This window comes from Populus trichocarpa, chromosome 11, assembly GCF_000002775.5.
Source record: "Populus trichocarpa isolate Nisqually-1 chromosome 11, P.trichocarpa_v4.1, whole genome shotgun sequence".
NCBI lineage: Eukaryota > Viridiplantae > Streptophyta > Magnoliopsida > Malpighiales > Salicaceae > Populus > Populus trichocarpa.
In genome coordinates, this window is record NC_037295.2 from 1,778,427 (window position 1) to 1,806,125 (window position 27,699).

The 27,699-nt window shown below is 35.6% G+C and overlaps 1 protein-coding gene across 2 annotated transcripts; it reads left to right on the plus strand.

The window, feature by feature from the left end:
* Positions 1-325: 325 nt before the first annotated feature.
* On the plus strand, positions 326-26,714 carry LOC7485423 (guanine nucleotide exchange factor SPIKE 1). Of its 2 annotated transcripts, none has more exons than XM_024611501.2 (31): positions 326-535; positions 737-837; positions 1,484-1,646; positions 2,043-2,170; positions 2,334-2,446; positions 2,573-2,628; positions 3,101-3,198; positions 3,337-3,474; positions 4,154-4,465; positions 5,899-6,186; positions 7,190-7,357; positions 7,446-7,637; positions 8,691-8,734; positions 9,603-9,672; positions 10,003-10,164; positions 14,259-14,366; positions 14,815-14,852; positions 15,241-15,385; positions 16,543-16,669; positions 16,811-17,004; positions 17,552-17,682; positions 18,361-18,436; positions 18,601-18,711; positions 20,740-20,922; positions 21,635-21,778; positions 21,893-22,066; positions 22,194-22,541; positions 22,631-22,963; positions 23,572-23,757; positions 25,136-26,110; positions 26,260-26,714. In XM_024611501.2, exons 2-31 carry the CDS (start codon positions 739-741, stop codon positions 26,512-26,514), a joined length of 5,559 nt encoding a protein of 1,852 aa, XP_024467269.1. In that variant the 5' UTR covers positions 326-535; positions 737-738; the 3' UTR covers positions 26,515-26,714. The 2 variants fall into 2 exon arrangements, with proteins under 2 accessions (XP_024467269.1, XP_024467270.1); XM_024611502.2 differs by having other exon boundaries at positions 2,334-2,437.
* The last annotated feature ends 985 nt before the right edge of the window (positions 26,715-27,699 follow it).

Consider the following 27,699-nt stretch of genomic DNA (forward strand, 5'->3'; position numbering starts at 1 on the left):
CTGTTACTGAACCCATTACAGAATTGATTTAATATAAAGTTTAAATGAGCTGATTAATTTAAGTAAATATTTTTTAAAAAATTAAAGCAACTTTTTTTTTTACACCCTGTCTACATTAAAGACGAGTGGATTAGGTACCAGGCTAATCAGTCAGCCGAGCCGGTGACTGTTGCTAAGTGGAGTAATTCCTTTCCTTCGAAGCGAAAGAAAAAGAAAAAGAAAAGGAAAAAATAATAATTAAAGCAAGCAAGTCGCAGCCGAGTTGAAAGACGAGAAACTAGAAAAAAAAAAAAAAGGACTCGTTTTGACTCTTGTACCCCTCCCTCTGTATTTTGCTGGCTCGCTCTCTACTCTTCTTCTCTTTCTTTAGCCTTCAGTCCTTTAGAGCAGAGTTAGTTGGTTATCTCCATCTCTCTCTCAAGATCTCTCCTCTCTGAGCTTACTCGATGCCGTTTCTAAGAACTCAACTCTTCTAGTACACGAAATCGCTTCACATTTTGAGCTCTCTCCCCTTCTAGTCTCCGTCGCAGCACAGGTAAAAGCTCTGCATCTCTAGGTCTGAGCTTCTCCGTCGCTGACGCATTCTCTTAAAATGCAGCACCGGACATGGTTGAAGTCGTTCGTCTCAGATCTAGCAAATATGTTAACAATAGACGGTGTTTTTTTTGTTTTTATTTTTTTTTCGGTTATTTAATTTAAAATGAATTTTGATTTTTATTTATGGCGTGTTTGGTAGAGATGGATAATAGTAATAGTAACGGCAGCAGCGGGGGGCAGCGGTTCCGGAAAATACCTCGGCATTCTCAGTCCCTTTCTCATCTCAAGTTGGACCCGCTGGTGAGTTTTTTAATTTAATTTATTTAAAAATAATTTAATTTTTATTTGCATGAGTTATTTTATTAATTTTAATGATTAATTTGAACTTATTGCAAAATGTATGTTAAATTAAAGCTAATAAACGATGCAATGACAATAATGTAAGTTCATTTTGATTTTTGAACTGATGGTGAAGAGTAAATGTAATGTAGTAAGAAGTGCTCTTATTTTTCCCTATTTAATTCATAACACAAATTTAATTCATAACACAAGCATTTTCCTTGTTTATGAGAGCGAGGGAGATTGTTGAAAAGGTTTGGTGTCGTTGGGTCCGCTCTCCGAGGGGGCAGTCATTTTTCTTACAGCTTACAGGTTTTAGTTGTCACTATCGAACACCGAAATGGAGAGGGGAAGCTCATTGCTGACAACCCTGACCATATTGTAACTCGGCCACCTTTAAAAATCTTATAACTTCATCTGCTTGCTTATGTTAATAGCCTCAATTTCAATTTATCCACTCATTTCCTTAAAATTAATTGGAGTTACTGTCAGGGACTTTTTATATTATGATTTTATCAGTCAATGTAGTGTGTGCAGATATGCTCGTGTTGGAAACAGTAAAGGTTCTTACTACTTTGTTGTTGTATTTTTTGTTTTTATTCTTCAGGTAGATGAAAATTTGGAGCAGTGGCCACATCTTAATGAACTTGTTCAATGTTATAGAACTGATTGGGTGAAGGATGAAAACAAGTATGGTCATTATGAAAGTATCTCTCCAGTATCTTTTCAAAACCAGATTTTTGAAGGTCCGGATACTGATCTCGAGACAGGTAAGGTTGACAAATTTTTTAGTGATTTTACTTAAGGGGAACAATTTACTGTTTAGTACACAAATACTACTCTTGCATGCTAGCTAAGATTGGCATATAGGTAAAACATTGTTTCAAATGTTTGGATTCAGAGGGATTTATCTGCCATGGAGTATTTTCTTGAGAATTGTTTTAGTTGTTTGGATTCAGAGGGATTTATTTCCTATGGAGTATTTTCTTGAGAAACCTTTTCTTTTCTTGACATACCTAGTTTTCAATTAAGTTAGCTCTAGCTATTCATCGTGCATGTCAATTGGGAGAAATCTGAGTTTTTGTGATATAGTTAGTATTGAATATCTTAAATATACATAGTTAGAGATGCTCAATGGTTTCAACTTTGCTTTGACCTTTGTACAGAAATGCATCTTGCCAATTCAAGACGAAACAAGGCTGAAGAGACCACCGATGATGACATCCCAAGTACTTCAGGAAGGCAATTTGTGGAGGCCGCCTTCCCCGACTCATCAAATTCTGTTGTTTCAAAGGTTGTACTGCTTGGAGCATTGGTTTTATTGAGATCGTATCTTCATTACATAATTCTACTAGTCTGGTACTTCATGAATCAGTTAGCTTCTTGGTTCTTTAACGTTTGCCTCCAATAACTGACTTCTAGTTCCCCTCATGATTGTTTTAATGATGTACTTGCAGCATTTTGGTGAATCTCCTCTCCCTGCATATGAACCAGCTTTTGATTGGGATAATGAGAGGTCGATGATATTTGGCCAAAGGATTCCTGAAACTCCATTGCCACAGTATGACAGGTTTTAAATTGTTATTGCTGAAAAGTTTGGTATTAGTATTGTGGTTCACTATCGATTTATTTGTTATGCTTTATCTCTGATTATACTTTGTTTTTCCTGGGGGGATCCTGGTGGGGCGGGCCATAGTGGATTGAAGATCTCTGTGAAAGTACTGTCCCTATCATTTCAAGCAGGATTAGCTGGTGGGTGTGCAGCTTTTATTATCAGTTTTATACCATTGATAACATTTTTCTTCCCAAGCTCTTTCTATATGCAACAACTGGTTAAAAATTGACTTGGACATGAAATGACAATTTTTTGTTTTGTTTTATGTCCAAATTAATGTGAAGCAGTTTACTTCTGGAGGGGTCTTTTGGTTAACTATTATCTTCACATTTTTCTATGTTAAGTCATGTCCACCAAGAGATGAAAATATGGATCTGTCACCTGCTAGGCTTATGTTAATTGTAAATAAGTTACAATTTTTAACTTTCTAAACAAACTCCTCTGGCATGGTAAATACTTTTAAACTTGAAAAATCCTGTAGTTCTAATCAAATTTTTTTTTCAATGCAAAACATTTTACACTGTAATAAAGGAATCTTAATTATGCTGTTTCATAAAATATATTTAATTGAATATTTCTGACTTAGAGTTCTGTGTCTTTCATTCTCAGAGCCATTTTATGGTACAATTTGCATATATAATAAGGAGAGAAGAGAAAAGTTGTCCGAGGATTTTTATTTTTCTGTGGTGCCAACAGACACACAAGATGTAAGCTATAATAATAATGTAGAAGCTCCTTCCTTTTCAATTTAATTTTTTATTATGTCATTGGTATTGTTATTTTAAGCAGTTTTCTTGTAGATTATATAGAAGGAAATTTAATGGTCCTGTTTCTGTTATTGCCAGGCAAAAATTTCTCATGATCCTCGTGGAATTTTCTATTTAGATGCTCCTTCATCATCAATATGTTTGCTAATCCAACTAGAGAAGCCTGCCACAGAAGAAGGCGGGGTCACTGCCTCTGTTTATTCACGTAAAGAACCTGTATGTCTTATAAGTCTTGATGTTATTGTTTTTGTATGTTCATTTAATGGACTGAAAATTGCAATGTTGTTTCCTTGTTAGCAAGTTGCTTATATGCCACTAGCTTTTAAACAGTATTTCCCTTTTCATTTGTGATTGATGTAAATTATGCAATGAACTACCATATAATACGTGGGGCCTTAATGTTACATATAAGATAGGTGTGCCTAACTTGGTGTTTCAATGATATAATGGCTAACTGATTTAAATCAAACCTAAAACATTCTTCCCCTTTTCAATCGTTTTCTTTAGTTATTGGGTAATTTTTTAGAGTCCTTGAGATTTTATTGCGGTTTAACTTCAGTCCCTGTTCTCCTAAAAACTAACAAAATAGTCCTTGTGTAACACACTGGGGGCTAGGAAAGAGAGAAAATGGAGTATGGAGGGAGTTTCATCCCATCATAAGATTATAATGTTTTTTTATATTTGTGGGACTAATCTTGTCATCCTCTGTAGGCCTTTCTCCATGGTTTTTTAGTTTTTAATGTTCAAACATACTTAACCGACTATATATCCATGGAACATAGTTTTCAACCATCTATGCAATCATTTACAGGTTACCAATAAATTATGTTTATTAAACTATGTATTTGAATAACATTTCACTAATGTGATGATTGTGTTCCATCTTTCTGAACAGGTGCACTTGAGCGAGAGAGAGAAGCAGAAACTGCAGGTCTGGTCTCGTATTATGCCTTACAAAGAATCCTTTGCCTGGACTATTGTTCCATTATTTGATAACAGTATTGCTGCGACTTCCGGGGGGGCTGCTTCTCCAAGCAGCCCTCTTGCTCCAAGTGTATCTGGCTCAAGCTCCCATGACGGTGTTTTCGAGCCTGTTGCAAAGATCACTCTGGATGGGAAGTTGGGTTATTCAAGTGGAAGCTCTGTTGTGGTTGAAATATCAAATTTAAATAAAGTTAAGGAAAGCTACACTGAGGACTCACTTCAGGTGCGGTGGAGAAGTGATTCATTTATATCGATTTCTTTTACTATCTTTACGATTTTTGTGTGTGTATATATATATATATATTTTTTTTTTTCTAAATTATTTATGAACACTCAAGCTAGCAGCCGGTACATATATTTTATTTGTTTATTTCTTTTTATCTTTTGTATACAGTTGCCTATGATTGTTCTTTCCATGTACAATGTGCTTCATTTGTAGCATTCCCTCATATCTTTCATTTCCAGTATCTCTATGGAACCTTGTAATGCTAGTTTTCTGAAGTATTCATGTTTTTCTTACTCAAAACCAGTGCAAACGGTTGAAGTCTTTCGCATACAATTCTCATTGTATTCCATCTACTCTGACTGAGTGTACATTTATGCTGCTTCTCTTCAATGAGTTTTTATTTAGTTTAAAAAAATTGCTATTTAATTCTCTATATTAAGCTCGAAGTTGAGCATAAGAAGAATGAGCATTAGAGCAACACATCATTAACACATAAATACTGGAGAAGGGTTTTAAAGTTTTCTCGAGAAAGGAGGCATGTTATTTTGCTGTTATTCTGAATGCTTTGATGAGGCAGGGCTCCGGAATATGTGGATAACATTCCCCTACAAAGCAGTTCTTATAACATTCAATGGTTTCTTGGCTTTCCAACTGTGTTCTAATAATATGTTCAAAGCATTTCTTAATCAAATATTCCAAAGGATTGCTAGGCCATTCTCTTTCAAGTTCTCTCCTGTGTACTCTTGTCATGGAGAATGTCTTATCCTTCTTGTTCTAATCTGTCCTCTTCTCTGTTCTAATAAATCATTCTTTTTGAAAAAAAATAAAAGGTGCAATACTGACTTCTTAGTTGTTTTTGCTAATGCTATTAATTATTTCCATCTCTTACATGCAAATATTCTTCTATATATTGTTTTTGCTTTTACGAAAATAAGCTTTCATGATTCATGTAGGGTGTGTTTGGCCGCGTTCCAAAAAATTTTGATTTTTTTTTTTGCTTAAAATGAATTTTTTTTTTTATGTTTTCAGATCGTTTTGATGTGCTGATGTCAAAAATGATTTTTAAAAAATAAAAAAACTTCATTTTGATGCATTTCTAAGCGAAAAGCACTTTGAACCGCCACCGCTACCACAATCCCCAACATGCCCGTAATGTGGTGTAATGTTATAACTTCTAATAAATCATTTTCTTTCCATTTCTTTCTTCTATTTACTTTTATTTGACATACATCAAGATCACCTTTTATTTTGTATTTTGTACTTTTCCACTTATCTTAAAACATTTGAGCTGATCCTTTCTGTTCTTAGTGGATGCATTAGTGTCTGCTCAATGATTATCTAACAGCAAGAATGAATACTCAATAATCTTGTAGATTGTAAAGTGCTTCTTAATATTTATCTTAATTTGAGGTTCTCTCTCCAATTTTTAGGATCCTAAACGCAAAGTTCATAAACCTGTCAAGGGTGTTCTCCGACTAGAAATTGAAAAGCATCAGACAGCCCATGCTGAGTTGGAAAATTTATCAGAAACTGGCAGTATAACCAATGATTCCATTGATCTGGGGGATCGTGTTGCTGATTCTGCATTTACAAAATCCCCTAGCAATGGCTTTGATGATCCTCAAACTAGTGGTTCGAAGTGGAATATCTTTGATGGGAAAGAAACATCTGGAAATATATCAAATGCTCGTGAAAATCCTGATTTCACTGCTGATGATGTGAGTATAACAACCTTCATGTGTATATTGGTATCTGAATATACCATATAGGCATACCATACCATATGGATTTTTTGTTTTTCCAAAACTTGTATGTGATTACTTATGTGAGATTTTTCCACAAGCTGAGTCAATGAACTTGCAAGTCATTTTTTTCTTAATTGAACTTCTTGTCGCCTTTGGAATTTCCATTTAAGCATAATTTGGTTAGTTCATTTGAGAATTGTTGGTGTCAAGCAATATGATGAATGATATTATGTTAGGAGCTCTTACTTGGCAAAGAATTGTTAAACTGCCATGATGACACTAAAAGCTCATGATTGATAATTTTACAACATTGAGAGCTCTTAATGCTCAATTTCATTTCTGGCAACACATGGCATCTCAGCTATTTTGACTTGAATCCATGAACATGCAGTTTGCTGCCTGTGATTTTTGTCGTTGCACATAAGGCTTCGCCCTTGATAACAATTTTTATTTTCAATGACCTTCATCTTATTGAATGCCCATTCTTTTATAATTACATCATATATTGTTAATGGTAAATTCTTTGTCCTGTATTGAAAATAGAGAAGGAAACAGGAAAAACCAATTGGAAGTACTAATTGATTTATTTGTCATGAAAAGATAATCTCCTTCTCTAATTTTATTAAACCTTTTGGCTTGAAATAGTGATCTTTAACAAATGTCCAATCCTTTTGGATAACTATTTTAACATTGCTGAACTCATTATTTGATGTGGTAATCAATGCAATTTTATGTTTTCCCAAGATGTGCATTTGAACTTGTGGGTCCTGCCCATGATTATCTCCCCATGTTCATTTGAATATCTGCACTCTTTTTGAATCTGTTGTCTGTGTTTAGATGGTTGTAATAAGAGCGGCATTTAATTTAAGTACGCATCTTGAAGATTATTATGAATAATAACCCTTTTCTTTCTATTTCAACAAGGTGCTCACTATCATATACCCTTTTCCTTCTAACCATGTCGTTTGACTTCCAGTTTCAAGCTTTTGATTTCCGCACGACCACGAGGAACGAGCCTTTCTTGCAGCTTTTCCATTGCCTGTATGTTTACCCATTAACTGTCAGTTTGAGTCGGAAGAGGAATTTGTTCATTCGGGTTGAACTAAGGAAGGATGACGTGGATGTTCGTAGACAGCCTTTAGAGGTAAATGGGTGTCACTTGTTAAGTACTAAATCAGTCTGCTTTCTGAAATCCATTCAACTTGATTGATGTGTGTGCTTTATCTTACCAGGCAATGCATCCCAGGGAGCCAGGAACATCGCTCCAAAAGTGGGCTCACACACAAGTAGCTGCTGGGACTAGAGTGGCTTGCTATCATGATGAAATCAAACTTTCTCTGCCAGCGATTTGGACACCATCCCATCACCTCTTGTTCACTTTCTTCCATGTTGATCTTCAAACCAAACTGGAAGCTCCAAAACCAGTATGTACTACATTTATTTTTCTTTCCCTTTTGACATAGAGTTTATACTTGACCACTTGAAATCCAGCATTATATTGGTGCGCGACAAGGGGTTAACATGAAATGTGACATATTTAAATGAAAATATCTTATCACTCCCAATGTGCTTTGGATTCTGGTTACATCGTCCTTTCACATTTCAGCATTTGTGGGCTGAAATCTGAATGAAAGATTATGATACAGATGGCTCACTGAAGATATATTGTAAATGGGGTAATTTTAAGTGATCAGATATTTTCATCTTCATAATAACCAGCAACTTTAAAAGTTCAGTACTCTTTTTAGCATAGGAATTGATTTTGTTTTTGAAACAAAAATCCAAACTCCATCCTTCTACTCTGTTTGTACTGCTGGAGAGCCGACTGACAAAATAAGAACTGGTGGATAAAAGTGACATACTGTGCATAGAACTTGAAACCCAACCCCATGTCACTACAGCTTGGCTACTCAGACCATATGGATTTAACTTGAAATTGATTGAAATACTTTGGTTACTATTTTAATATGGGGGCTTAATAGATTGATTTAATTTTCCTTATGCCCTTCAAAAAAATTGCTTCATCTTCTGCAGGCAAAGCATATTCTGAAAAGGTATCTTTTGCCCCAACAAACAAAACAGAGCTGTAATAGTTTGTGCACCAGTGCTCCTTATTCTTCTCTATTTGTTGTAACTAAGTAGAAAAGCATATTCTGGACACCTCCAAGAAAAGTATATTCTGGAATACAAGAACTTATTTTCCACGATCCTCACTCGATTCAGTCAAGTTGAAACTAAGTTTTTTAACATGCCATTTATAATTTAAGTCACATGCTACGTTCTTGCAAGATATCCCTGTAAAGCTTGATTTCTACTGTGGACTGTATATTGAATGTTGCTATAATTCCTATTTGTTGTTATGTCCCATCAATGTTGAGTTTCAGTTTATTATACTCCATTGCTTGTTTTTGAGGGGTTTTTGGGAGTGTTCTAAACGGTATCATGGTGAAATGACTTCATATTCTTTCTTTTTCTAGGTGGTTATCGGATATGCAGTGCTTCCATTATCCACACATGCACAGTATGTAAATGGCTTTAAATTTGGCGTTTCTTCTGATTTTCTATTGTAACTGCTTCTTAGTTCTCTTTTCTTAATTTTACACAACCATAAATACTGTGTTACATTTTATTACATTCTAGGGTTTGGCTCCCCTCCTGTTCCATAGAACATGATGTATCATGTCCGTGAGATCCAAACCATTTATTTGATATCAACAGTTTGGATTTCTCAAAATAAAATAACTGCCCATTCAAAAGATTATGTGACCACCCACTAACATTTTGGAGTGGAATTCTAATCATTGAGTTCAAATCAATGTTTTGCATTGGCCAAACATGATATATCTTGTTCTTTGAAACAAAGGAGAATCTCAATTTGACTAGGATTAGTACGTTGCTTGCTCAACATTGAAATGAATATATGAGGATTGCGAACTGTAATTCATCTGCATACAGTCGTTACCTTCATACTATTTTTCCTAAAGTTGTGAAAATACCTTTATCATTTTGGATCATGTCTATAATATGTATGAGCCAGTAGTCTGACCATTGATGAAGCCTTGTCTGGTTGAATATCTGGTCTGGTTCTACCGAACATCTTCGAGTCTAGACATCATGAAAAATCATTGCTAGCCTTGTGATATTATGCATAAAGTTAAACTTTCCCTGATTTGTAGTCAGATTTGATATGGGTCCCAATTTTGCTCTTTTTGAATGATTATTTGAGGTTTAAGCTTGCTCTTCTTCGCCCTTCTTGTGATTATACATTGAAACTTGGAAAATGGCTTGACACTATGATTGACACTATTATTTCATCATGCTATTTATTTATAAATTTGTTAAGGTTTTAGAACTTTCAGTCATTTTATTTATAGCATGATTTTACTCAGGTTGAGATCTGAAATTTCTTTGCCAATAATGAGAGAGCTGGTTCCACATTATCTCCAGGAAATGGGAAAGGTATGTTTGGAGTGCAGTTTTGGATGAATAATGTTGGTATTAAATCTCTACTTTGTGTATTTTTATAAAATAGTTCACTTTCTGATTTTTTTTTTGTTTAAGGAAAATTTTCACTTTTGATTACTCTTTCATTTTTTTATTGCTTTCTTATAAATTTAATTGAATCTCATATGATTTCTAGGGAAAAGTTTTCCTGTTGATTCTTTGATTATCTCATAAACACATATATGCCAATCTCATTCTGGCTTGTTTATTCAAATGCAAAATCTTTATATATACTGTTAAGTGATGATTTACCTTTTATACTCCTTTCTTCCCAATCTTTTATAGGAGAGGCTGGATTATTTGGAAGATGGAAAAAATGTCTTCAGATTGCGCTTGAGACTATGCTCATCTCTGTATCCCATTAATGAGCGCATTAGAGATTTTTTTATTGAATATGATAGGCACACTCTTCGTACTAGTCCACCTTGGGGATCTGAACTTCTTGAGGTATTCTTCTATTTTTTTCAGTACATATCGGTTTCTATATTTGCATCCTTAACATTTATTCTCATGCAATCTCTCTGCTTTTTTTGTGGTATTCCATGTGTTACTGCCAAATAGTCTTCAAATCACGCTCACATCATAGAAATGGCAAGATGATATGTTAGCTACCATATTAACTGAAAGAAGAATTTAAGGCCAGAAGGTCTATTTTATCGATGCTGTCTTGGACTTTCTCATGATCCCTACCAATGGCCTAAAAGACCTGTTGGAGGCTGAGAAATTGGGTGATAAAAATTGGATGCTTGGGAGACCTAAGGCTCTGTCTCTGGATTAAATGATACATTTCGTGGTGTCCTTAGAGTCATGCTGTTTTTCCAGTTTGTTTATCTAATATTCAAATTTAAAGCTTGACTTTGTGATAATCCTCACAGGCGGTTGTTATTGACTTAGCCAAGTCAAGCAAGTAAACAACCATCCCAAAATTATGCATGGAGAGCTTTGAAAGATCTCTTAATCAAATTCTGCAAGTGGAAATTTAAGAAGTTCAGACTCATCAATTTAAGGGAATCTTTTTTAAAACGAGGCTACTAAAAATTTTCTTTTAATAAGTGACGATCCCTTTGGAAGCCAAATATCATAAGGAATTTTTGGAAGACAGATAATGGCGCGTGGTTATTTTCAAACTCCAATGACATGCATATTCTTGATCATCCTATTGCAGAATAACAGGATCCTTGATTTTCTGATGCTTGTTTCTATGAGCAGAGTAGGTTATATAGGTTCATTGTGAAGTGATTTAGAGGTAAAGGATGTTTGGTCTCTTATCTAGCAGTAGATATAGGCTACTAAAAATTTTCTTTTAATAAGTGACGATCCCTTTGGAAGCCAAATATCATAAGGAATTTTTGGAAGACAGATAATGGCGCGTGGTTATTTTCAAACTCCAATGACATGCATATTCTTGATCATCCTATTGCAGAATAACAGGATCCTTGATTTTCTGATGCTTGTTTCTATGAGCAGAGTAGGTTATATAGGTTCATTGTGAAGTGATTTAGAGGTAAAGGATGTTTGGTCTCTTATCTAGCAGTTGGTGCTTCTAGTTGCCTCTTTCAAGTAGTTCAGAATTATGATATTATAGAGTTGCCTATGAATTCTTCTTCCTAAAGAAGGATCTTTGAAGAAAGCTCCCCTGTATAATGATGTGTTAGTTGTCTATTGTTATGATACATTTGCTGGAGATATTGAAGTTGATATTTGCTTTTGGGACTCAATCACCTCCCTAGAATTTTTTCTTCCTTTTTTCAACCCTCACTCACCAACATTTTCCTCTTTTCTCTTTCTCGATTAAGTAGCTTTATTACTGAAAGATTAATTTCTTTTTGATTTCTGATGAAAACTAGAATGTGCTTTACTAAGCCTCAAAAATTAAAATTTCTTCTTGCTAGGGAAGTAGAGGGCATAAGTAAATTACAGAGGAGAAAAAATAAAGGAGAGAATCTAGAGAAATATGGTAGATAGAAGGAAAATAGTTTCATATCATTTCCTATTCTCAATCATCAAAACAAAACCCATCATAATTTATAATAATATGTGCTCTTATGTAGATTTTGAAAGTGTAAGTTATAGGAACAAGAGTTCCAAAAGGTTGGAAGACAAATTTTACTACTATTAAATTGGAAACAAAATAAACTCTTAACTTGAATGGAAACTTAAAAATTGAACTTTATAATCTATAATAAGGTTCATGAAAATGACTAAAAATACTGAGTAATCAATTAAATGTCTCATAAGCAGGTAAAGTCCAATTTTCTTTCATTTCCGTCTCTGCTCCTTCTACACCTGATTCCTATCTTTTTGATGCGGTGTATAGCATGGATAAAAATTAAGGTTCTCAAGCCCTAAAGTTACAACCCTACTACTGTATAGTTGTAGAGTAATAGAGAAAAATCTCTGATATTTTGTAAAAAGTATGAATAATCTGAATCTTCTTCTAACAAAAATAAACTAGATATCTCTATATATAGTAGTTCTAGACCTATAATCCTTGTAGGAAAAGGATTCCTAATTAAAACTTACTTAGCTAATAGAATCTATTAATACTAATTAAATTAAAAGTCCTAATCTAAATAGGATAAAGAATCTAAATACAACAAGGTAAATAGAGACAATTCTGCACAGTAACTTTCGTGTCTTATTTGAAAACCTTCTTGATCTTTGATCATCATGAAATTTTAACCTAATAGGAAGCACGACCTTCTAATCTTTTGTCAAAATTTCAGCTTGATTCTACCAAGCTGCTTCTTGAATTCTTTTTAAACTCCTCAAAACCAAAAAACCTTAACCATTAATGAAATAATGCATTAAACATTATTAGGCCAAGAATATTGAAGAAAGTTCCCCGCCTTAATCCCTTCTACTTTCGAAAAACTCGCCCTCAAGTTTTAGAAATTGATCTCTTCCACTCCAAAGGAATAGATACTTAGAATATAACATTGTAGCTAATTGATTTACAAAGTAGCATGTCTTTGACCCCTAAACTTCAAAATTTAATTTATGGTGTGTGCATGCTAAAGAAAAATCTATATTTAATATTTACACTTTCTGCTCCTATGAAATCCATTTTAGTTCCTTCACACATTTTTCTACTTCAAACTTGATCCCTCATTATTGACGACTCCTATTACTTCAACCTTTGTATGTAAAGAAATTTCAAAATAATCTTTCATAAAATCTTTAGGGGAATTGTTAGAAATTACCATGACCTCCATGTTCTTGTTCGTAAGATCTTCATTCATGATTGAAAGACCATCATTTGCCACTGTCTTCTCCAACTTAAGGTCAAAAGACTGAAACTGTTTGTCAGGTGCTCTTTGGTCGTGTTATCGTTAACATATTAGATAACTTTGAAATTTTGCTTTCACCAAACTCCACATACAAGTGGTTGTGTAGGTGGAATTTCAGGAATAGGTCCAAGGTAAGGTTGACCCTGGTGCATGTCTCCAAGCACATTCATCTCCTTTTTGTGTTTCATATTTGCATATCCTATTAGCCAAATTAGATCTATTATGGCTTGATCCAAGCAATCAAATTTCTGTCCCCAATGATCTAGTTTCAGCTCCTGGGCCAGTACAACGCTCCATAAGGCCTCCACTCCTATATCGCAAAATGAGTTACTACTGTCTCCATCAATCAAAGAGGCTAACCTGCTTTGATATCAATTGACATGGCGTATCTCAATTGATATCAATTTCTGCTTTGACTTGCAATCTTTAGATTATAACCAATGCAAGTTTACAATTTGAATATTTAGCTACCTTGTTGAATTTGATAGCGTGACTGCAAACCATGGTCAAGTTACCCACACTTCTTTTTTCTCTCCTACCACTTCAAGAACAGGTGATGCTGGAGTTGTGGCTTGAAATGGGAAGTAGTTTTTGAACTTAAAAAACGGTGCATCATATTGTCATATTATCTCACTGTCTTATTTGGCCAAGTTTTTTAATGTCTTGCGAACAACATTAGGTCAAGGGTATTGTATCTCCAGTGGTTCTTAGTTGAATAAACAATAATGGTTTTCTACAGGTGAGAAAGTCATATGAGTAGTGGTCATCATTTCTTATGCTACTACTTTGGACTCCGGTGCATCATTATTTTTATGGGGTTGTTGCTTGAAATGCGTGGAATAAGCTTTTTGGCAGTTATGGAATAAAATGGGAATCTCCACATTGTTTGAAGGATTTGCTATCTTTGATTTTACTCAGGGGCTCTGGGAAAGAGATGGATCATAAACTTCTTTGTACCGCCAGATTTTTTGAGAACCAAAATTATTTAGCTTCTGTTTTCTGACTTTTTGGGATAAAGTGGTGTTCTGGCATCTCAGTGATGTTCTGTGTGTAGTGCTTTTAGTGGCCTTTCTTCAGCCAGTATTTTGCTTGAATTAGATGTCTTATTTCTGTATCGTTAAATTCTATTTGGTTTACATTATCACAAACAAGGAAACTCATGGATAGTTGTCTTATCATAGTCAATTCAACTGTATGAAAATAGGGTCTGTTTGCTGTGGCTTGACTTGAATGTTTATGGATATCATGCAGGCCATTAATAGTCTGAAGAACGTTGATTCCACTGCTTTGCTTCAGTTTCTCCACCCAATTTTGAATATGCTTCTCCATCTTATTGGCAGTGGTGGAGAAACTCTCCAGGTAATTTTAACAATTCAACCAGGAGCTTTACAAGTGGTTCTTGATATGGAACTCACTGTTTATGTTTGTTTGAGTTGCTTTAACTACATGTTTTTAGATATCAGTAATAGTCATTCTGTAATGGCATTAAATAATAAGTGTTATTACCTGTGCAATAGAACCATGATCTGAAACCATAGTTTATTTTATGCAACAGATCTTGGTGCCTTCTATCATTGATAAATTCACACCTGTGCCATTTGCAGCCAATAAACAACCCCTGTAAAAATGTGACAGTTGGGTCGCAACAGCTATTACAAATGTGGCTGTGATTTAAAGCCATTTTAACTAGTTCATTTGGTTTTTTGCTTGGGGTTCTTTTTTAATTTTTGTTTTCATGTTGTACACCTGTGCTCCTGATTGTGCAGTGCCCGTTAACTAGTTCTTTATTTTTCCCTTTTTCTTTCAGGTTGCAGCCTTCAGGGCCATGGTTAATATCCTAACTAGGTATGATTGCTAGTCATTTTTTTGAGTTTGACATCAGGGCAACATCATTTATCTTCTAGAATGTTCTTCGAGTGCAGAAATCTGAGTTCATGTAAAATATGAGGTGTTCAAAACAGGAATCAGAAATGTATGCCTCCAAAGTTTTTTAGTCTACCTAAATAAAAGCAGGGAGAACTTTTCAATTGCTGATAATCTTCAATCAATATTAGCGTTATTAGATTTGAATGTCCATCTTTTCCTGATCTTGGCGATGTTAACTCATAAATTTTCAATCTTTTCAGATTCGATTCAGTGTTTACCAGTTTCGAGCAATTTATTTAGAAAAAAAAATGTGCAAAAAACACTAGCCTTTGCATCGTTTAACATTTGGCTGCATTTCATTTTGTAGGGTGCAGCAAGAGTCAGTTGATGATACTGAACGGAATCGTTTTCTGGTTAACTATGTTGATTATGCTTTTGATGACTTTGGTGGTCGTCAACCACCTGTTTATCCTGGTTTGTCCACTGTGTGGGGGAGTCTGGCTCGTAGCAAGGTTAGTTGTCTCTTCTTTCACAATTCTTGCATTTGCTGGTAGGGGTGGTAAACTGGTCATATGATCATCCTTCTTTTCTTAGTTACCATCATCTAATCTAACTTTGGTGCATATACTCTCTCCTGTCTTGATAGATGTAGATAACTTGTTAAATTTCATAGGATAATGACATTTCTTCCAATTATATTACTTGGAGCTTTGTAAATTTCCCATACTCACTCTTATGCTCGGTATCAAAACACTAAATATTATATCAAATTTATTTTTAATATCCTTCTAGTTTTATTTGCAGAGGTTTAGAAGCATTTCCAACTACCATTGTTGGGTTTGACAATGATGCACGATTACCTTGTATATTAGAAAAGAATGTGAACCTCACTTGTTGGTGTCTGGCTAAATAGTGTTAATTGTTATGACTTTCAATTATGTGTTTGTGATGTAGTTATATTCTCATCAGTCTTGATGTTTTTATTGTTCCATCATCTTAACCGCTTTAGTCCTATTGATGAAGCAAAAGGAAGGTGATTATTATCAGTTTATTTATACTTGTATAAATTAGTCCTTTTTTATTGTTACTTGGGAATTTTTTTGCTATGAATTCCAGTTTCTTGGCTAGTTTTGGATCCCTGGGCCTTAGGCAATTTATTAGCCTGCTCTTTGTTAATTTTAGAAAGGTTCATGGCTCTTTGTCACTGGAATACATTGCCGTTTAAGAATCTGTATTCATCATCCTTTTCTACTTGGTACCTGTAATTCGTTTTTTTTCCTGGCTTCTAACATCCTTGTGATATTTCAATAGATTACAGTGGTCTTTAAAGTGGGTTGGACTATGGCTAAGTGATGACAGTCCTCCACCATCTCAATTTGACCAAATGATATGTTTATGCTCTTATTGATAGTGTAGTTCGCTGGCTAATACAATCGCTGGATCCTACGACATCTATTGGTGCTAATGACACAACTGATTCTGGCATCCATTGTTGGATCAGTGCATATAGCACATTCATTGGATGCTGCATTTATTGCAAGATGTGCTTAGGATCAAAGTCATCTCTTTGTGTTTATGCATCTTCTTTTCCTCTCTCTTTCTCCACCTCCTCCCTCCCTCTCCTTTTGTTCTTTCCTTGCAGAACTTTTCAAATTTATGACCACTGCAGGCTAAAGGCTATCGTGTTGGACCAGTATATGATGATGTATTGGCAATGGCATGGTTTTTCCTTGAGCTTATTGTCAAGTCAATGGCATTGGAGCAAGCTCGTCTTTTCTATCATAGTCTTCCATTGGGTATATTAATTAAATGCCATGGGATTCCTGCCATTTCAATACAAAATGATCTTGCTTGAAATTACAATTGACGTAGATTTTATATTCGCAGTATTTAGCTTATGTTTCTTTTCTTTTATTGTAATTCCTTTTGTGCTGTAGGTGAAGATGTTCCACCGATGCAATTGAAAGAAGGTGTGTTCAGATGCATCATGCAGTTATATGATTGCCTTCTTACAGAGGTGCATGAGCGTTGTAAGAAGGGTTTAAGCTTGGCAAAACGTTTGAATAGCAGTTTGGCCTTCTTCTGCTATGATCTTTTGTCAATCATTGAACCTCGTCAAGTTTTTGAATTGGTATGCTTTCAGCTGAAATATAATATCTAAATCAGCATATTGACATTAATTGTACTTTTTAACACTAACTGCTCTGGAATTTATGTATATCTAGTTTCAGTTATAAAATGTGGATCACTGAGCATGCACTTAACATGACGACTTGTATGCTGGAAGGGTGTCATGTGAATGACAAAATGCCATAATCATATTTCTGCTAAACTTTGTTCATGAAGGTGGACAAGCAGAATGAAACTGAAATATTGGCATAGGGTAATGGGAGAATAAGAAAGTTTAATTAAATTATATGCTAAGACACAAGGGTGTAATGTTGAAAAACTTTTGGGACATGGTCCCCTCAAAAGTACTCTACATGCCACCCCTGACAAGACAGACAATTTGTCGAGTAGTTCTGTATGCATATAACATACTAGGAATGGCATCATGTGCCCAGGAAGTAGGGATCTAAATCTTCTGCTATCTTGAGTGTGGGCAGAGTATAAGGTAGGTTAAAATTTTGCTGATGTTATAACTCGCTATACCTCTAACTATCTGCAATCTGCTACAGGTGTCCTTGTACCTGGACAAGTTTTCTGGGGTATGCCAATCAGTTCTTCATGACTGCAAGCTTACCTTTTTGCAAATCATATGTGATCATGATCTTTTTGTGGAGATGCCGGGGAGGGACCCTTCAGATAGGTATTCATCAATCTAATTGTTCTTGATTGATTACCTTGGTACATCATGCAAGATAAATTGAGTGAAGTCTGCATCTCATTAGCTCACTTTTTTTTCGTGTTGTGTTGTCATTTTCTTTCAGTTCATTCAATTACCTATCTACTTTCTAGAACCAAATTTTCTTATTTTTTAACATATAAATACCTTATTACTTTATACGCACACACGTACACGCACACGCACACGCACACGCACACATATAAGCAAATACGTGGGCAAGCTTATCTGGGGATGCTGATCAGTTCGTGACTGCATGCTTACCATTTTGCAAATAATGCGATCTTGATCTTTTTTGTGGAAATGCTGGGGAGAGGCCCCTCAGGTATTTTGTTAATCAAATTCTTGTTGATTGATTGCTTTGATGCTTTATACAAAACAAATTAGGTGAACTCTGTATTACATAGGCTTGTTTTCTTTTCATATAATTTTATCGTTGTTCAGCCGCTTCATTTGTCAATTTCCTTGTAAGTGTAGATGTCTGTCAGTGTCAAGTTGCACCTAGGATTGTGACATACATTTTAACACATAATATGGATGTAATCTTCATTCTCTGAAAAGAAAAAAGGGTAGATGCTATCTAGTGACCGATTAGGGATTTGTAGTAATGGATGTCTGATTGTGTTCTTGTTTGTATTGTAGAAACTACCTTGCATCTGTTTTAATACAAGAGCTTTTCCTTACTTGGGATCATGACGAGCTATCTCAACGGTCAAAGGTGAGTTTAGTGCAGATGAACCAAGTTCCCTCTACTTCATCTGAATATTATATCTTATGTGCGTACTTTCTTCAAGAGTACCTTTTTGCAGAATTGGTATTTTACTTATCGTGGCCATTTCCACCTCTATATATTCTCATGGCACTGAGTTTTGGTGCATGCAGGCAGCCAGAATCTTAGTAGTACTGCTTTGCAAGCATGAATTTGATGCTCGATACCAAAAGCCTGAAGATAAACTATATATCGCACAGCTATATTTTCCACTTGTTGGCCAGGTTTTTACCCATTATAAAATTCTTGCTTATGTATAGAACAGCCAATCACTTCTGCCTTACCTCAAGTTCATAGTCAAATTTAATTTCTCTTCTAGTGCTATCATGTGGGAATCTTGGTTGCTCATCATAGTTCTGTATAACTTTGTGATTACACTTTTCGATTGCTTTAATTTTTTTCTTTTTAATGTTTGGTGGAACTGAAGTATTCTAATTAAGAGTCAGAAAAGGAGAATTGTGTTCTTATGTTTGCCTGCTTGTGTTTGTAGCATTATCACCATGAACTGTATATTTAAGTGTTTATATGCTAGTATTTGTTAGGGACTTGGGGTTCTTCTGTACTCCTATCAATTGGCATGGACTATGAATTGTTCAACTTAGCTTTGGATGTCAGGAAATCTTACTATATTATTAGTTAAGTTTCTGTTCAGAATCTGCTTGGCTACTGATTATTGAGGTTGGTGCCTGAGTTCATGTAATAAGAAATCAAAGTGTTTGTCTCTTACCTTAATGGGCTATTTCAAAATAACACATGGCAACTCTTTAAAGGACCAGTAGTTCATTTACTAAGAAAGATCTTTAAATGCGAAGTTTCTTGAAGAGAATTTGTCAGAGGCAATGAAACATTCTTTGTTGATAATGGTGAGAGATGGAGTTATATGGTATAGCTACAGGTGCTTCAATTTACTTTCACAAGTGAACTGAGTGGCTGAAGCAAGAATTTGCCTTGGTCCAATTAAGAGAAGTTAAAGCATGCTTCTCTCAATACACTTCATGGTTAAATCATAATTATATGTCCAGAATTGAACACGTTCCCACAATTGCTATGTGTAGAGTAAAATAAAACAGATCACTAAAAAATCATCACACATGAGAATTGCAAACTAGGTAAAGGAAATCCAGTGACACACGGCATCAGGGAAAGGTCTCATAAAACTTTATTTCTGGCATGCGGGTAAGAACAATAAATGTGCAGGTCTCTTACTAAAGGATTTGAAAACAGTTCTCCTTGTGGAAATAAGAGATGGCGTAAAAAGTAAGAAATGAAAAAGATATCATGTTTTAAATTCTCTCTTATGAATTAAATTCACTGGTCAAGAATATATTGTTACCTATTCATAGAGGCATTCAGGAATTATAATGACCACTTCATTCATTGATAATGTAACTGATTAAAATTGCCCTGATGAAGATTTATGACAAGCAGAGCCGCTTGATGAGATGGATATTCTGATGCCAGAATATTAATAACTATGCAGATAATAGCCTAAGCCAATATGTATCTAATATCTCAGAAGTTAGTTATTCAAAACAAGGTAGATGATGCTCATTAATGAAGGAAAGGTAAAGCATGTTGACAATCAAAAGTTTCGAAACAAATATCACAATTTTGTTCTGGTTCTGCGCACAACACTTAGACTGCCATCTATATTTATTTTCTGCATCCACAAATTAATGAATATATGGAGGCTTGACCAACTTCAGCAGTTTGTGTATCACTATGGTATTCTGTAGCCATATATGGAGTCTGATAGACATTATCATCCAAGTAAGAAGTCAAAAACCCACCTATACAGACATGCTTTTCTGGACACATTTAAAATGTCTAGTAATATTGAAAAAAATTTGCTTTCTCCCCTAAGAAAGGCTAAGAAACTGCCTTCAGCTGAAGATGTAATGGTTATGTTCCTAATTGCACCGATAAACCAGTGATTGAAACTCTTTCATGTAAATGTAATGGATCAATTTTTTCTTAACTGAGTTTACTTCTAATTCTTTTGATGGAAGTTGGGTTCAAGTGTTGGCTTCATATAGTGCCTTGCAAATTTGTAGAAATTCATGATTATTGAGCTTGTCTGCCTTGTTAACATCCTAATCTTAATTAGTAACTGCAAGTATATATAGTATCATAATGATGTAGAAGAGGTGATATGGGATAAGATGTATTTTATAGGCTTTACTGTTCTGCCAACTGATATTTGCTCTAACTACCCCATGGATCGCTGAATTAATAATCTGTCGTTTATGCAGATCCTGGATGAGATGCCTGTCTTCTACAACCTGAATGCTGTTGAAAAGCGTGAAGTTTTAATTGTTATTTTGCAAATCATGCGCAATTTGGATGATACATCGCTTGTCAAGGCGTGGCAGCAAAGCATTGCTCGGACTAGATTATTTTTCAAACTCATGGAGGAATGCCTTGTTCTTTTTGAGGTTGCTATTTATCTGAACTCCCGTCTCTTTTCTTCTCATTTTTCTAGACATTGGTATTTGTGTTTGGTAGCTGAACATATTTGTTGGTCTAGGTATGGAGAATTATCTAGTTTAAGTTAAGAGTTTATTCGTCTTGGTGCCTCTAAACATTATCTAGTTTGAATTAGGGCAACATGCACCACATGCAAAAACAAGTGAGATCACTAAGATCATGCTGGTAATGCACTCTTTGGCCATCGGCATAGATGGGGAGAAAATATAAATCCTTGAAAGGAAAATTGACTTGGGGAAAATAAAGTGGAGTGTCTTGACTATTTTTGCCCTCACGTATCACATTTTGAGGAGTTAGAGCATCCAGTCCAAAAGCTTTTCTTGATTTGTTAAGGGCCCAATGCACTTTATGCACCTTATTAGGGAAGGCTCAGTAGTCAAAAAAGGTTAAAATTATAGAAGGATAAGGCAAAACCTAGCCTTAGAGGAAAATCCATAGGGCTAAGTAGCAACTATTATTGGGCTAACAATTACTCAAATAAGGATCACTCCCAATCTAGCATGAAAACTTTAAATTGATCTGCTAGGCAAGGACTATAGTTTAGGTTATCAAGTTTAAAAATGTTAGGGTTTGCATGCGACCCCTTGGGGTTTGCTTCTCTTTAGCATTGTTTCTCTGTTCTTCTATGTATGATGCTGATTCTGCACAATGTGTTTACAGCACAGAAAACCTGCTGATGGCATTCTTATGGGATCTAGTTCTCGCAGTCCTGTTGGGGATGGACCTGCTTCTCCCAAGTACTCCGATAGGCTCTCTCCAGCAATCAACAATTATCTGTCTGAGGCATCACGGCAAGAAGTCAGGGTAGGTTAAATTTTATCTGTTCTTGGTTCAAAAGTTGGCACTTTTGCATGCTTTAGAAGTTTTAGAAGTCAAAATTTATATATCCTACTAAGTTTTTTATTTTTTCTTGTGCAGCCTCAGGGTAAAACTGATAATGGATATTTGTGGCAGAGAGTGAATTCCCAATTAAGCTCCCCCAGCCAGCCATATTCCTTGAGAGAAGCACTTGCTCAGGCACAATCTTCCAGGATTGGAGCTTCAGCCCAAGCACTTAGAGAATCCTTGCATCCAATATTGAGACAAAAACTGGTATATTCTTGTGGAGAATTCATGTGCTTGTTCTCATACTGCAATGGGCCGTATTGTTTTGCAAAATATTATATTTCTGTATATGACCAATAATTTAGGTAGCTGATAGCTTTGGCATTTACTTCAGGAGCTTTGGGAAGAAAACTTGAGTGCTGCTGTGAGTCTTCAGGTTCTGGAAATAACTGAGAAGTTTTCTATGATGGCAGCTTCCCATAGCATTGCTACTGATTATGGGAAACTTGATTGCCTCACAGCCATATTTACGAGCTTCTTCTCTCGAAATCAACCATTGTCTTTCTGGAAAGCTCTATTTCCTGTCTTTAACAATGTGTTTGATCTTCATGGGGCAACATTAATGGCCAGGGAGAACGATCGTTTCTTAAAGCAGGTTGCTTTCCATCTTCTTCGGCTTGCAGTTTTTAGAAACGAAAGTGTCAAGAAAAGAGCTGTTATTGGCCTCCAGATTCTTGTCAGGGTATGCTTTTTTACATGCTCTGGTTTGCCGCATATGTTGTAATTTTCAACTTATATAACATCAATTGTCATTTTCTTCTGTTTTTGCAGAGCGCTTTCTATTACTTCATGCAAACAGCAAGGTTGAGGGTCATGCTGACTATCACACTGTCAGAGCTGATGTCTGATGTGCAAGTGACTCAGATGAAGTCTGATGGAATGCTAGAGGAGAGTGGTGAAGCAAAGCGTCTTCGCAAGTCTTTGGAGGAGGTGGCAGATGAATTGAAGACTCCTGACCTACTACGGGAATGTGGAGTTCCTGAAAGTGCTCTGGTGGCAGTTCCAAAAAAGTTGGCAGACAATAGGTGGTCCTGGAGTGAGGTGAAATATCTCTCAGACTGCCTTATCCTGGCCCTTGATGCTAGCCTTGAACATGCACTCTTGGTAAGTTAATATCTGCATCAGCTTTTTATTTCAGAGACTGGTCATTTAATACGGACATAATGGATTGGTGGGATTGGGCATATAAGCAAGTAGTGTTGGCAACGTTTTCCTCCCAATCCTCCTTGTTGTAACCCCTAGCACATTCTTGCGTAAGCTGTTTTCCTGAATTAGGAAAGGGCATTTCTGTAATTATCATGGATTATGTGGTTCTTTTCCCAATGAATTGGGATGAGTTTTACCCTATCTTGTGTGTTAGAGAGTAATATAAAACCATTCTTTGGGCTTCACCTAATAATTCAATCTTTTGGGTTGAAATAGTTCTTTAACATGATATCATATTGATGATCAAACTGTCACGAGTTTGAATCTGAACAACCCTATTCTAATTAATTAAATTAAGCACAAGGTAATGATGAACATGTGCAAGTTTCAAGTCCAAAGGACACTTGAGGGAGTGTGTTAGAGAGATATAAAACCGTTCTTGGAACTTCACCTGATTGCTTAAGCTTTTAGGTTGAACTGGTTCTTTGACATCACTAATGCATGCTAGATTTACGACTAAATGCTGGTGCTCTGACAGAATCATCTGTTCTCAACTTTCTTAACAGGGTTCTGTAATGACTGTGGATAGATATGCGGCTGCAGAGAGCTTCTATAAACTAGCAATGGCATTTGCTCCTGTTCCTGATCTTCACATAATGTGGTTACTGCATTTATGCGATGCGCATCAGGAAATGCAGTCTTGGGCTGAAGCTGCACAGTGTGCTGTGGCTGTTGCTGGTGTTGTAATGCAGGTAAATTACTAATATGTGTGGTTGCAACTGAATGAATTAATTAGATTGCCCTTTCATTTTGTTGTACACCAACCGAGAGAAATTCTTCACGATATGCTTAAACAGTATCCTGTCCTCGTAAATATCTTCTAAGCTGCCAACACCCAAAACTTGCAAATGACTTAAATTGTTGCTGCTTTGTCATATTCTGAATTTATCTTTTGCATCTTTTACACTTTTTTCCCACTGTTCTCTGTTGAAGGTGAGTTGCCATCAACTGGAAGGTGAAATTGTTGGAGACTGTCATATTGCTCCTTAAAATGTCGAGTCTGTCAGAACTGTACCTGAAGCTAAATGCTTACTGATTGTTCCAAATCCATTGTCACAAAATAGTTGCTTTTTGGAGAAGCCAATTCAACTGATGAGAGTTTTTCTAGCCACTTAAAATTTGAGTAAAAGTATTTATATTTTGGTGTAATTTTCTTCAACTTATCAATATTCTCATTATTTGTTATACAGAAAACATTGATTATGGAGGTTAAAATGAGATTTGAATTCTCACTTAGAGAGATCATCTTTTTGGAGAAGCGAATTGAATCTAATTCTGAACTGTTGGAGTTAGAGATCTTTTGGATATAGTAAAAGATGAACACCTAAATTATGTAGCCTGTCTATGATTGATTGATTGAACCTGTTAAATGACATGACTAACTTCCCATTGATATGAACTTTAGCATAATGTAAGAAATGCAGGTTCAAATCTCACCGCGAACGACTGTCTTGTTAAAAACTCTTGCAGACTATGACATGTTTTCTTATCAACTATCATTTAATCATAAAATGTCTATTTCTCACTCTTGTTCTATTTCACCCACTCTGCCTTGTGTTTTTATGTTTTCAGGGCTTCCTTGAACTCAAAGTGTTAGAAAGTTAAAATAAGACTCCCAAACTGTTTCTCTTTTCGCTTTTCTCGGGGTTGGTTTTCTATTGGTTTCAATAAAATAAGATGAAAAAGGAAAGAACTGCAAAGATCTTGTCTAATTGTCCAGGCAGTACTAACATCTTTGGTTTATGTGGTGTTGAATGTTATTAACTCTTGTGATCTCTGGAGAAATCAATTTGCAATTAGCACAAATCCTCTCGAACCATCTATTTCATATTTATTTATTTATTTGCTTGTGTTGAATCATGCAATTCAACAATTTGAGTCTAATGGAATTGTATTTAAACCAAAGCGAATTATGTAACTTGATTCAAGATTCTTCCATGATTTGTAGTTTATGACTGATATTTTCTAGCTGTGTAGTGGACAACTGGAAAGATGAGTTTGTGATCATGGAGTGATGGTTGCCTACATTTTATCCTTTTTCAACTGATATATTTACTTTAATTATCGTAGGCTCTTGTGGCTAGGAATGATGGTGTGTGGAGCAAAGATCACGTGATCTCTCTACGTAAAATTTGCCCAATGGTCAGCAGTGAGATCACTGCTGAGGCATCTGCAGCTGAGGTAGAGGGGTATGGTTCTTCAAAGCTCACAGTGGACTCTGCTGTAAAATATCTACAGCTTGCTAATAGGCTTTTCTCTCAAGCTGAGCTTTTTCATTTCTGTGCAAACATTCTGGAGCTTGTAATACCAGTTCATAAAAGTAGGAGGGCATATGGGCAGCTGGCTAAATGTCACACCATGCTTACTGATATCTATGAATCAATTCTGGAGCAGGAATCAAGCCCAATTCCGTTCACTGATGCCACATACTATAGGGTGGGATTCTATGGTGAAAGGTTTGGGAAACTAGATAGGAAGGAATATGTATACCGAGAGCCCCGTGATGTACGGCTAGGTGACATAATGGAGAAACTTAGTCATATTTATGAGTCTAGGATGGACGACAATCACACTTTGCATATTATTCCAGATTCTAGGCAAGTAAAGGCTGACGAGCTGCAGCCCGGAGTCTGCTACCTGCAGATAACTGCTGTTGATCCGGTCATGGAAGATGAAGATTTAGGAAGCAGAAGGGAAAGGATCTTTTCTCTTTCCACTGGAACTGTCCGGGCACGTGTCTTTGACCGCTTCTTGTTTGACACTCCATTTACAAAAAATGGTAAAACCCAAGGTGGATTGGAAGACCAATGGAAGAGGAGGACAGTTCTTCAGACTGAAGGCTCATTCCCTGCTCTGGTGAACAGGCTTTTGGTAATGAAATCTGAATCTCTTGAGTTCTCACCAGTCGAGAATGCAATTGGAATGATTGAAACTCGAACAGCTGCCTTACGAAACGAGCTTGAGGAGCCCCGCAGCTCTGAAGGCGATCAGCTTCCACGTCTCCAAAGTTTGCAGAGAATTCTCCAAGGCAGTGTTGCCGTTCAAGTGAGTTGCTTGTTGGGTTTCTTAACGAAGTTCCTCCATATTTTCAATTAAAATCGAAATAAAATTGTTCTTTTTATCATGTTCTCCAACCATTGGTCACCATGGCCAAGCGAAGTTCACTTTTCTTACGGCTATCTGCTTTGTTACAGGTAAACAGCGGCGTTTTGAGTGTCTGCACGGCCTTCCTGTCGGGTGAGCCTGCTACAAGGTTGCGTTCTCAAGAACTGCAGCAACTCATTGCTGCCTTGCTTGAATTCATGGCTGTTTGCAAGCGCGCCATTCGTGTACATTTTAGATTGATTGGAGAGGAAGATCAAGATTTCCACACGCAGCTTGTGAACGGATTTCAATCGCTCACTGCAGAGTTATCTCATTACATCCCAGCCATTCTTGCAGAACTATGACGTTGTTGTAACATTATCTGATTCTACTACTCCGATGGTATGTTCATATATCATTAGTTGTATTTTTTTTTTCCGGTGAAGCTGTGCAATTATTTCATGTTTCGTATATATAACCACTGTGTTCAGTGTATTATTTTTTCAACTCTCTAGTGCACTTGCTAATCCAAGAGGTGCTTACTACCTGCATGCTACTTTACAAATCTTGCTCCTAAATTCTTTTAGTGCATTTAAGGGTTTCATACCAACGTGCATTGTATTGTGTTGTGAGCTTACATGTTTATTTTGAACCCATGCAAAATGTAAAGGGAAGAACAAGATACATGGGAATCAGGATTATTATTTAACACTGTCACTGGATTAATGCTATAAGCTTTCGACTTGCATGCATTTATAGATTTTTTTTTTATTGAACTTTGCCTTTGCACGAATATATTATATTTTCCACGTAATGCGTTTTGTTCAATAGTAGACTTCCAAAATAACATTTCAGAGTTATTTATTTATTTATTTTTAATATCACAAGTGCAAAAACAATTTATAAACTAGCATAGTTAAAAAAATAAAAAAAATAGCACAACGTAGTTAGTTGTATTACGAAGAGAAACACAATTTAAACTATTTAACTAATAGTTAAATAATAAAACACTATTAAAAGTTCTAAGCTAAATAGAAAAAAAAAAATCCTGCATAGTAACTTCCAAGTTTTATTTTAAAGCTTTTTCAATTTTCTACCTGGAGAATTTTGTCAATTTTAATTCAATCCAACAATTAAATTAAAAGTTATTTAACGTTATTTTCTTAGTTTGTTTAACTGTGTTAATTTAAAAATTATTTTTTCTACCTATGTTATTTAAAATAAAACTTGATATGGCGGATCAAGGAATCTCTGAAAAAGTTTATTTGCACATGGTAGTGTTTTAGAGCCGGTAGTATATACATTTAGGCAATTTTTACCTTAAATATAATATAATACCAAAGTTCAAACATATTATGGGTATTTCGAAGATGTCAAAATGTCAATTGCTATCCCAAATGACACGAGTCTTGAGATTTTATGAGCAACCAAATGTTGCCTGTCTCACAAGCCCAAAATAGATACACGAGATTTTTGTCAATTTGAGCTCACCCAAATTCTTAGATTTCCAACCTTTTATATTAACAAATATGGGAGTAATTCTTAGTACA

Coding starts and splice junctions, on each gene's coding strand:
- LOC7485423 (XM_024611501.2), top strand. CDS start 739: ATGGATAATAGTAATAGTAACGGCAGCAGCGGGGGGCAGCGGTTCCGG. Junction 2,629..3,100: donor ATTTCAAGCAGGATTAGCTG/GTGGGTGTGCAG, acceptor TTTCATTCTCAG/AGCCATTTTATGGTACAATT. Junction 16,670..16,810: donor CTATCATAGTCTTCCATTGG/GTATATTAATTA, acceptor TTTGTGCTGTAG/GTGAAGATGTTCCACCGATG.